This window comes from Chinchilla lanigera, unplaced genomic scaffold (genome assembly GCF_000276665.1).
Source record: "Chinchilla lanigera isolate Chin_1 unplaced genomic scaffold, ChiLan1.0 scaffold00057, whole genome shotgun sequence".
Classification (NCBI taxonomy): Eukaryota; Metazoa; Chordata; class Mammalia; order Rodentia; family Chinchillidae; genus Chinchilla; species Chinchilla lanigera.
Window position 1 is genome coordinate 3,683,126 of NW_004955458.1, and position 11,666 is coordinate 3,694,791.

An 11,666-nucleotide genomic window follows, 5' to 3' on the forward strand; every position below is an offset into this window, starting at 1 on the left:
CGGGCCGCCCAGGTGGCCGTCGCTTCGATGCCCTAGTCCGGGGCCCCCGGCCGGACTCGGCTGGGCTCCGCGCACCTCCCGCCGGAGTCATGAGGGCCGGCGGGGCTCTGCAGGTGCTGGGCTTCCTCCTGAGCCTGGCCCGGGGCTCCGAGGTGGGCAGCTCGCAGGCAGGTAAGCGGCGCTGGCGCCGGCGGGCCGGGACCCGGGGGACCCGGAGCGGGGAGCGCGCGGCGGGGCCACCGGGAGGGGAGCGTCAGGCTCGCGTCCTCGGCGCGGTCCGGCAGGGACTGCACTCCGGGACGCCCACCCCTTCCCAGGGCGTCGCTGACCCCCCAGGGTCTCCGCGGGTGAGGCTGAGGGACCTTGCAGGGAGCGGGAGTGGGGACCCAGGTTTCGGGTGCGGGGGAGCTTGCGGGAGGCGGGGATCTGGGCGGATGGGCGCACTGTACCCTCGGACCCCCTCTCCACCCAGCTTTCCGCAACCCCTGGTTTCGTTGTTTTGCCGACAGGGCGGAGCTGTGCGAGGGCGAGAGTAGGTTGTTGTTTTCTGATGTTGGAAAAACAGGAGTGGCACCTCCTCTTCCGTGAGTGGGGAGGACAGAGAGATTAACCAGAGGGCCAAGTCCAGGGGACAGCAGGGAGGGAGGCCCCACGGGGCTGGCCTCTGCTTGCCCTCCAAACAAAGCGGGCCGGCCCCACCTTGACCAGCCTCTTTGTCAAGACGCAGGGCCATTCACCTGACATTTATTGAACATCTACTATGTACGAGACTTGGCGCCAGGAGCTCCAAAAGGGAAAGGACTTTGCATCAGACTTCATTTCTCTGTCTTTTCTCACCCCAGCCTGAGGGCCACGCAGGCACCTCTCCCACCTTGAGAGCCACCTGTTCTAGAGGTTGTTCCTGCCCCTCCCGGAGTCTGTTTATTGTGTACTCCGGCCTGGATTCTACGGAGCTCCTCACCATCCCACCGCCCACTCCCATGCCGCCTGACCCACACCTTTGGAGGGGTCTCTGGGACCCGGGACACCTGGCGGGTGCTGGCCTGGGTGGGATCGGAGTCCTGTTGAGAGTCCTCTTCCCATCCCCCCAGGCCGAAGCTTGGGCTTCGGCACAGCCAGGGCCCCTGCCCCAGGGTGGGAGTGGGAGAAGCCACCTGTGGCTCCCCACAGTTGCTGGGCCTAAATTTAGCTCCTGAGATCTTGAGATGTGGAACTCCCAGCTGGTGGAGGGGGTGGTCTGGAGCCTGGAGTGGGAGGGGCCGGTGGAGTGGCTGGGTCACTGTCCCCTACAGACCCCTAGAGTGTTCCGCGGGGATCCCGGGAGTCCCGGATTCCCGCACCCTCCCCGAGAGGCAGGAGGCAGGCACTTTGGGTCCCTACACTTTATCTGGATCCTGCAGCCTCTGGGCATCCGGCCCGTCTCAGGCCCTGTGTAGTCCCTTTGTCCCCGCCGCTGTGGTGGGGGTGGAGGACAGGAGGGGAGGCCTCTGGTTGAGGAGGGACTTGTCTCCCCAGTCCTACCCCCAGGGCGCACTTCCTAAGGAGGGTCTTTGACGCTGCACACCCCATTCCTGGGTACAGCAGGGGTTGTTATACGCGGGCTCCCCTTCCCTGTTCCCCAGGGGCCGGGTTCCTCCCCAGCGGTGTTGTATATACTCCCTGCCCAGGCCCTTTGCTCCCACTTGTGAAAGGTGGACTTTCCCCTCAGGGTGGAAGGAGCCGGGACCTGTTACCCTGCGCCTTCCCCCCAGCACACTCAAAGTCTGGGCTGTGATTATGGGCAGGTGGCCTCCGTGGGGCACCCGTGGTACCTGGTGACCGGGGTCCTGAGGACAGGCCGGTTAGATTTCTGGGCCAGCGGGAGAGTTGTGTACATGTTTGTGTTTGCGGTTGTGTCTCGGGGAGTGTGCATGCACGCGTGCACGCACACACCACTTCCTGGTGCAGAAATCTTGGCTCCTCCTTTATCTGAGGAGGGTTGGCGCCTTAACTTGGAAGAGGGGGTGTCCTGCCAGGAAGGGGTTTGGGGTGGGGCCAGTCCAGAAATGACTAACCTTCCCAGGCTCCTCTGGGAGCTCCCCACCTGTTTGTCCCCTGTGCTGAGACCCCCCCCCGCCCCGCCCCTTTCCCTTCACAGAGAGTGACGGGGAAGGGGATCCCGCAGGTCAAGTGGTCTGACCTCGGCAGCATCCCGCAGGAGGGTGGGGCCCCACCTCCCTGCTCCTCTTGGGTGCCTCTGCCTCCCACAGAGCGGCCACCGCCTGGGGCAGGGTGGTTGGAACAGGTGCCGTCTACCCCCCTTCTCTGCACCCTACCCGCAAGGGCAAGAGACAGTACAGCTTCAGCTCCAGCGCTGCCCAAAGCCTGATGCCCTGCATGTCTGCAAAGGAGAGTGAGACCTCAAGGTGCCTCGTGCACCTCTCCTCCGGGCCCCCAGGTCTGGGCTGTCCCCCAGTGCAGGGGCCGGCGACGATTGCCGTGTTGGGGCTTCGTTCATGAACCTCTGCTCACACTGAAATTGGCAGAGGGCTTAGGAGTCTGCTACTGTTTCCTTTCAGGGTTCTTCTGTTTGCTGAAAAATACTGTAAGGCTGGACAGTGGTGCTGAGGGGGCTGGAGTGTCGGGACAGGGGAAGGGAGCCAAAATTTATAAGGGGGGGTGCCTGCCAGCGCCTTATCTTCCAGTGTTAAAGACAAAGCTCCCATTGACCCCACCACCACCGGAGCTCCCCCCTCCGGTGAGGTCACTTGTCTGAGCCCAGGGTTCCAGCCTGGACGGGGGTGCTGCTGAGGATGGGGTGTCTTGGACAGGGTGGGGCAACCCCCTCCTCCTGGATAGAATCGCCTCATTGTGGCTGAACTGTGGCCCTGGGCAATGCCCCCACCCTCTGCCCCATCCCACCCTGGCAGACACAATAGGGGCTGTGTGCTAGCCCCAAAGAGATATTTATCCCAGGGCCCAGAGAGGCAGGCTGGGGGCAGAGCAGTGAGTGCCCTGGCTGCGAGGAGGGGGGGAATCAAAGCTGTGGTCCTTGCCTAACTTCTTTCTCGGGAGAGGAAAAAGTCCCCTCTTCCTCCTTCTGGATTAACTCCTTCATCCCCAAAGTAATACCTGAAAGAGGCAGAAGAGGGTGTGCCCCAGTGGGAAAGGAAACCTCCTCACCTTCCCATTTCGTGGACGGTGGGGACTGTGGGGGGAGGCTCCGGCTGCCAAAGGTGTCACTGTCTACCCCTCACTGCAGAGGTTTGCAGGCAGCTATCTTCCGGTCCTGCTGAGTGTTTCTGGCAGAGTGCAACAACGAGGGGTGCTCTTGCGGGTGGCAGATGGCCCCAAAAGCTAGTGTCCAGCCCTTTGCCACTCTTACCCACTTTGAACAGTGTGCCCCGGGACCCTGAACGGGCTGAGTGTGACAGGCGACGCAGAGAACCAGTACCAAACGCTACACAAGCTCTACGAGAGGTGTGAGGTGGTGATGGGGAACCTGGAGATCGTTCTCACCGGACACAACGCTGACCTCTCCTTCCTGCAGGTTAGAGTGCCCGGCCCCTTGCACTGACCATCGTCCCCCACCCTCCGCAGAGAAGACGCTGTCCTTTCCTCAGGATGGCTCTGCTCAGCTCAGCTTCCTGAGACTCAGGAGCCCCCCTCAGGAGTTCCATAAGGGAGACAGGACCTGAATCCAGGATCTGAGGTCTGATCGTGGAGTCAGAGATACACGGGGCGGCCCTGAGAAGGGGATGGGGCAGGTGGTACAACGACCCACACCTGCAATCCCACCACTCAGGAGACTGAGGCAAGAGGATCACGTTCCCCTAGAAATTTGAGGCCAACCTGGGCAATGAGTTAAGGATTCAAAGGGGGCTGGGCAGTTAGGTCAGGGGTAGAGTGCCTTCCTGAAATGAGCGAGGCCCTGGATTCAATCCCTGGCACTCCAAAAAATAGTCAAAGGCTCCTCCTTCACGCCTTAAGGAGGGAAAGGCCTGAGACGCCGTCCTGTCATCTCTCACTGACGTGGTCTGCCCCCTCACAGTGGATTCGAGAAGTGACGGGCTATGTCCTTGTGGCCATGAACGAGTTCTCCACACTCCCGTTGCCTAACCTGCGAGTGGTGCGGGGGACCCAGGTCTACGATGGGAAGTTCGCCATCTTTGTCATGCTGAACTATAACACCAACTCCAGCCACGCTCTGCGCCAGCTCCGCTTCACCCAGCTCACGGGTTAGTCGCTACGGATCCCTTCTGGTCGTGCTCTCAGCATCCCGCTGATGGGCACCGCTCTGCTGCGGACCCAAGACTGCCTGACCACCATAGTTTAAAGGTCCACCAGCCCTTAAACAGGAGAAGACCCCAGCGGGGAGCTGAGGGCGCCTGCCCTGGGAGGGGAGGTCCTTCCGGTGGGGCGGGAGTTGGAGCTGGCGTTGAATCTGGTAGGCAGCCTGCACTTGCAAGGCACAGTGTCCTTTGGTGTCCCTCCCTCCCGACGCCACAAGCTGGAGGAACACAGGGTTAAATCCCACCTGCACCTGCTGGGGCGCCCTGTCGCCCTGTCCCAGTTGTTGGAAAACACTTGGGTAGGCCTGGGGGCAAGGCATTGAGTCAAAATATCTTTTCCTTCTTTCCCTCCCCCTCCTCCACTGGCTAAACCGGATCTGGGATCTGGACAGGTGTCTGAGGAGGCAGAAGACCTGACTCCTCCTCTTAGAAGGCAGCCCTTCCCTGCAGCGGGGGCCTACCTGAACTCTGTGTGCCGCGCTTCCCCTGCTCCTGGCTGGCCCGAGTCCTTTTGGACGGCTGCAGGGGGAGGGCGGGAAGAGGAGCTGCGCCGAAGCCCGTAACCTTTCCCTTTATCCCTGCCTCAGAGATTCTGTCAGGGGGCGTTTATATTGAGAAGAATGAGAAACTTTGTCACATGGACACCATTGATTGGCGGGACATCGTGAGGCACCCAGGTGCCGAGATAGTGGTGAAGGACAATGGCCGAAGCTGTAAGTGCCAGGATCAGGACTGTTCCCTGTGCGCCACCCAACCAGCGCATCCCTAAGCCGGGCCCACCTCTCCACCGAACAGCCATCCCAGACCCTACGCCCAAGAGCCTGCGCTAGGAGAGACCCGGTCGGGCCCCCAGAACCCATGCCACAGAAGCGGCGTATCAGGAAAAGCGGCAGATCTCGGGTGCTGTGCAGGGAAGCCAGGTCTTTGGGCTGTGCATCCATTGCTCTTGGCACTACGGCATCTGCCTGCCGCCCCTGACCACAGCCTGCCGCGCCCTGTCCCTTCCCAAACACATGTCCCTGCTCGGCCCAGTTTGCCCAGAAGGAGCCAGGTTCCTGGTTGGGGCTGGGGCTGAGGTTGGCATTTGCCCCAGTCCCTCCCCTCAGCTGCCCAGTGGGCGGTGTGGGGGTGTGGCTCCGCCCCTTGTTGACAGATTCACTGCAGCCCAGCCCTGCTCTCCAAGGCCAGGGAGGGACACTGCCCTGGCTCTTGCTCCCCGGGTTGAGGTTCCTGTGTGCTGACATCATACCCTGCTGATCCAAGCAAGCCTTTCTTAGAACTGATGGCCCCCCATGTTGCCTTTCTTCCTAACCAGGTCCCCCCTGTCACGAGGCCTGCAAGGGGCGTTGCTGGGGCCCTGGACCCGAGGACTGCCAGACATGTGGGTTTCGATTTCCCTTTAAACACCTCAAGCTCGCACTTCGACAGCCCTGCCAACCCAGGCCTCAACGCTGAGGATGGACGTGAGCAGTGGCCTTGGAGTTCAGTCCTAGGAGCCCTCATCGCCATGCTTTCTCTCCCTCCGTAGTGACGAAGACCATCTGTGCCCCTCAGTGTAACGGGCACTGCTTTGGGCCGGACCCCAACCAGTGCTGCCACGATGAGTGTGCAGGGGGCTGCTCCGGCCCCCAGGACACCGACTGCTTTGTACGTGCCCCCGCCGGCTGCCCGCCGGTTCCGAGAGCAGGGCGCGCGGGCTGTGGGGAGGAGGTAGGGGCCACACGTATCGTGAGTCAGGAGTTTCCTGTGTCCCCAGGCCTGCCGACACTTCAACGACAGCGGAGCTTGCGTGCCCCTGTGTCCACAGCCCCTCGTGTACAACAAGCTCACTTTCCAGCTCGAACCCAATCCCCACACCAAGTACCAGTACGGAGGCGTTTGTGTGGCCAGCTGTCCCCGTAAGTGCTGGGGGAGGAAATGGCAGCGGGTTGGGAGACAGAGGGATCAGCCTGGATGTCATACAGGGAATCTAGAGAGCATAGGGTAGCTGGGGACGTAGCTCAGCGGCACAGCACCTGCCTGGCAAGCACAAGGTCATGAGCTCGATTCCCGGTACCAAAAAAAAAAAATACACAGGGTTGTGACCGTCTGACTTCCCTCGGCGGGTGACCTCTGCACTGTCTCCCTCGCTGCCTCCCCTAGCTGCTCCTTCCCAGCCTTGAGGAGCAAGGGAGAGCCAAGGGAGTTTGTGATACAGCACAGCCCTTTAGGAAGCTACGGAGGCCGATGGGGCCAGTCCAGTGCAGAGCAGGAGGGAGCAAGGGCCCGGAGGAGGGCTGACCGAGGTAGTTGGCGGTGCTCGTAGATAACTTTAACTGATTTTCCCCAGATAACTTCGTGGTGGATCAGACATCCTGTGTCAGGGCCTGTCCTCCTGACAAGATGGAAGTAGATAAAAATGGCGTCAACATGTGTGAGCCTTGTGGAGGGTTGTGCCCTAAAGGTGAGCGGGAGGGGTAGAGGGATGGAGACACGTCCTTTCCTCCGAGGCTACTCGGGCCACCCGCACTCAGCTCCTTTTGTGTTTGCAGCCTGTGAAGGGACAGGCGCCGGGAGTCGCTTCCAGACTGTGGACTCGAGCAACATCGATGGGTTTGTGAACTGCACCAAGATCCTGGGCAACCTGGACTTCCTGATCACCGGCCTCAACGGGTTGGAGCTTCTGCCCTTCCTCCCAGGGTCCCTCACATCCACCCCCGTGGTTCACTTTATTGGCCTAAACTGTCCCCACCTGGAGTGACTATAGATCTAAGGCTAAAGCCTTAGCAGTTGGCCTCTGCCTTGAGAAAATGCTGAGCGCAACTTCATGTGCAGGGCTTAAGCACCCTCGGGGACAGCCTTAAACAATCAGTAGCATCCTGATGGGACAGGGACAGTGTATTCGTTTCCTTTAAGTTTTCTGAAAGTTATTCTTAAACTTAGATAAGAATATACCTAACCACGATTTCCAGCTGTTTCCCCTGGTTCTTCTTGGAACAACTGAGAGCGAAGGGACATCCTGATGCACCGGGAGAACTTAAAGTGTGTGTGTGTGTGTGTGTGTGTGTGTAAGAGAGAGCTAGAGGTGGAGGGTCACAGAAACACTGTGGCCACTTGCTTTTTTTCCTTTTCCTTTTTTTGGGGGAAGGGGACAGGGTCTCACTGTGTAGTTCAGGCTGGCCTTGAACTCACTGTGTAGCCCAGGCTGGCCTCAAACTCAGCAGCAGTCCTCCTGCCTCAGCCTCCTAGGTGCTGGGATTACAAACATGCGCCACCATGCCCAGCCCCTTTTTTTATTTTTGAACCCATGGGCTTTGTACTAAGTTACATACCCCACCCCCCCCCCCTTTTTTTTTTTACTAGGAATTGAACTCAGGACCTCATGCTTCCCAGGCAGGCGCTGTGCCACTGAGCTATATCCTCGCCCCCAGCCCTTTTTAAATTTTTTATTGCCAGACAGGGTCATGCCAAGTTACAAAGTTGCCCAGGCAACCCTTGAATTTGCAATCCTCCTGCCTCAGTCTTTGGGTACTAGGATTACAGGCATGCACCATCATACTCAGTTTAAGGGTTTTGGGGGGCGTTTTTTGAGACAGGGTAGTTCAGGCTGGCCTTGAACTCATTGATCTTCCTGTCTCAGCCTCCTGAGTACTGGGATTACAGGTGTGCGCCACCACACCTGGCTTCTCACTTTAGTTTCTTGTTTTTTTTTTTTTTTGAGATAGTCTTGCTGTGTAGTCCAGGCTGGGTTTGAACTCACTGTGTAGCCTAGGCTGGCCTTGAACTTGCACAATTCCTCCTGCCTCAGCCTCCCAAGTGCTGGGATTACAGGCATGAGCAACCATGCCTGTTTATTTCTCCCCCCATATATGTATATAGTATATATAATATATATACTATTATATATACTATATATATATTTATATAATGCATAATATATGTAGTATATACTATATAATGTATATGTAGCATATACTATATATAATGTATAATATATGTGTATATATATATATATTAAATACACACACACAAACAAGTCATGCTATTGTGTTTCTGAACCAACAGAGGGTGAATTTCCAGAACTAGTACTCCCTTACCCGTTGTATTTCAGCATGTTCCTTAAAAACAGGAACATGTTTTCTTTCACTTTTTGGTGTTGTGGTTGGAATTCTAGGAATTGAATTCAACCCAGGGCCTCAAGTGCTCTTCCACTGAGCTACTTCCCTGGCCCCTCACAAACATTTTCTTACGTAGCCTAAGTATATTTATGTGAATGAAGAAACGCTGAAACCAGTTACCTCATCTACAGCCTTTATTCAGAGTTCACAAATCGCCCTACTAATGTCACACACAGACCACAGTTCCACTCAGTTACGACGTTTCTTCAGTCCCCGTTAACCTCAAAGGCGGCCGCGATTTTTGCTTATCTGTTATGACAATGACGTTAGTGACTGTAAGTCAGCGAACCAGTAGGAGAATCGTGATCTTGGGTTTGTCTGCTGTCCTCATGCTTTGAGATTTTTGGTGCTAGGATCTAATCTAGGGCCTCAGGCGTGCTGCTGCAAGCACCCTATCACTGAGCTACATCCTTAGCCAAGTTAAGGTTTTTTTCTTTGTTTTTCTGGACTAGGGGTTGAACCAAGGCCTTGTGCTTCCTAGGCAAGTGCTCTACCACTGAGCTAAACCCCAAGCCCTGATTTATTTGATCTGTGTAGATATTACCATAGATATTACCACCAAGCTACATCCCCAGCTCTTACATATTTAATTTATTTATTTATAGATAGGGTCTTGCTATGTAGTTTAAGCTGCCCTCAAACTCACAGCAGTCTTCCTGCCTCAGCCTCCCGAGTGCTGGGATTACAGGCGTGCGCCCTACTCCCGGCCTGGTTTTTGGTCCTTTAGATTCCTTTCTTAGTGTTCAGGCATTGCTGATTTGGCCCCTCGGACTTGCTCCCGTGTGTCTTGGGCGGTGGTCTTCATTCCCGACCACCTCCTTACCCTGGGCCACAGGGTGCTCCAGGGCCTGGGCTCTAGGCGCGTATTTCCCCTGCCTCAGCCCTTTGTCCAGGCAGCTCTGTTTCCTTTGGGTGGAGCACAGCGTTTAGAAAAGTCCGCTGGGCTGAAGGTACAGCTCAGTGGCAGAGTGCCCACCTAGCACCCCCGCCCCAAATTACCACCTAGAAAATGCAAGTGGGAAGACAGGCTGTGTCAGTTCTACTGGATTATTTCTGTCTGGCTGACAAGCTTTGGCTTCTCTCACCAGAGACCCTTGGCACAAGATCCCTGCCTTAGACCCCGAGAAGCTCAATGTGTTCCGGACAGTGCGAGAGATCACAGGTGAGCGGGGAGAGGGCTTACCTGCTAGAGAAAGTCGCGTCCCAAGCAACCAGGCGGGGCCAGGAGAACCAGAGGAGGCGGCAGCGGAGGCTCCCTCACGCCTCTTCCCGCCCCTCAGGTTACCTGAACATCCAGTCCTGGCCTCCACACATGCACAACTTCAGCGTTTTTTCCAACCTGACGACCATTGGGGGCAGAAGTCTCTACAAGTGAGTGGGAGGTGTGGGGGTGGCGTCTCCAGGCACACGGGGGCACCCTCCCCTGCAGCCGCCCCCGGAGGTCTCAGAGTTGGACGGGGCACGGCTCCTCCCGGGGGGCAGCACCAGCCCAGAGCAGATTTCTGAGTGAGAATGAATGCGCCGGGTGTGCAAGTTTCCCTCCGCAGTCAGCGCGCTCATCCTGTTCCCTTGCTCTCAGCCGGGGCTTCTCACTGCTGATCATGAAGAACTTGAACGTCACCTCCCTGGGCCTCCGGTCCCTGAAGGAGGTGAGCGCCGGCCGGGTCTACATCAGCGCGAATCGGCAGCTCTGCTACCATCACTCTCTGAACTGGACCAGGCTGCTGCGGGGGCCGGCGGAGGAGAGGCTGGACATCAAGCACAACCGGCCCCGCAGGGACTGCGGTGAGCGAACGAACGGGACACGGGATGGCGAAGGGTAGGAGGACCGCTCTGCCCCGCAGCTGGGAGTCGGGCTGAGGGTGAATCAAGGGCAAAGGGGCTGGCAGGCTGCACGCGGCAGCAAGGAGGAGAGGGCTGGCCGAGAGTGCTTGCACGCCGGCTCCTGACCTCCCGCTTCTGTTCCAGTGGCGGAGGGCAAAGTGTGTGACCCGCTGTGCTCCTCCGGGGGATGCTGGGGCCCAGGCCCCGGCCAGTGTTTATCCTGTCGAAACTACAGCCGAGGGGGTGTCTGCGTGACCCACTGCAACTTTCTGAATGGGTACGGTGAAAGGAGAGCAGCAGGAAGGAGGGGCTGGGGCCGTGGGATGGAGCTGTGCGTGGCATCTGACAGCCTCTGAGCACCATTCATCATACGCCTTGGTGGGAAGGAAGGCGACCCTCACTGCAGGATCGAGGCGTGAAGGTCGGGACTGGGAGGTGACACTTCTCCCTTACCCTCCGCTGCAGGGAGCCCCGTGAGTTTGCCCACGAAGCTGAATGCTTCTCCTGCCACCCGGAATGCCAGCCCATGGAGGGCACAACCACGTGCAACGGCTCGGTACGGCAGTAGCCCCGGATCTCCAGGGGAGGAGGGAAGGCCGACCCCTGGAGTGTCCAGGGAATGAAAACCAAATGTCCAGGACGGCCCACAGCGGCCAGATATTGTCGCAGTCTGCTGCAGTGGTTCCGGAACTGGCGGGGTCGGTCCTTGCTGGGAGGGGTGGCATTAACAAGGGGGTCCCGCTTTAGGACCCTGACCTCCTTTCTCCTACCCAGGGCTCTGATGCTTGTGCTCAGTGCGCCCATTTTCGAGATGGGCCCCACTGTGTGAGCAGTTGCCCTCAGGGCGTCCTAGGTGCCAAAGGCCCTATCTACAAGTACCCGGATGTTCGGAATGAATGTCGGCCCTGCCACGAGAACTGCACCCAGGGGTCAGTGATGGGGCCAGATGGGGTAGGAGAGGAGAGGGTAGGAGGCACAGGAAGAAGAAAAGGACTGTGACTTAAAAATCAGTTCCAGCTGTGCAGTACAGCATTGCAGGAAGGGAAACAGTAACCGCACAAAATAGCAGCCAGTTTGGGGGAATCTGGAACAACCTTAGCTCGGGACTTTTGTTCAAGGGGGCTCAGAGGCAGGCTGGTGAGCTGGAGATGAAAGCTACATTTTGGGACAGCTTGGGGCTTCAGGATGGGAGGCCCTGAAACAAAAAAAAATGTTTTTTTCTGTGATAGGATTTCTTTCTTTTTATCTTAAAGAGGAAAAAAAGCTGGGCATGGTGGTGCATGCCTATAATCCCAGCACTTGGGAGGCTGAGGCAGGAGGATCCCTGCGAGTTGGAGACCAGCCTGGGCTACAAAGTGAGCTCAAGGCCAGCCTGAACTGCATAGTGAGACCCTGTCTCAAAAAGACCAAAAAA

At 57.7% G+C, this 11,666-nt stretch overlaps 1 protein-coding gene across 1 annotated transcript in view; it reads left to right on the forward strand.

Moving 5' to 3' along the window:
• Positions 1 to 11,666, forward strand: part of Erbb3 (erb-b2 receptor tyrosine kinase 3) — a gene marked incomplete at its 5' end in the record, with an annotated part of 18,627 nt that continues 6,961 nt past the window's right edge. The window contains 15 exon segments of the mRNA XM_005397284.2: positions 1 to 171; positions 3,378 to 3,529; positions 4,031 to 4,217; positions 4,859 to 4,984; positions 5,587 to 5,652; positions 5,800 to 5,918; positions 6,028 to 6,169; positions 6,601 to 6,714; positions 6,803 to 6,923; positions 9,517 to 9,590; positions 9,709 to 9,799; positions 10,008 to 10,213; positions 10,397 to 10,529; positions 10,718 to 10,808; positions 11,027 to 11,181. Coding sequence (XP_005397341.1) covers positions 90 to 171; positions 3,378 to 3,529; positions 4,031 to 4,217; positions 4,859 to 4,984; positions 5,587 to 5,652; positions 5,800 to 5,918; positions 6,028 to 6,169; positions 6,601 to 6,714; positions 6,803 to 6,923; positions 9,517 to 9,590; positions 9,709 to 9,799; positions 10,008 to 10,213; positions 10,397 to 10,529; positions 10,718 to 10,808; positions 11,027 to 11,181 — 1,859 coding nt within the window.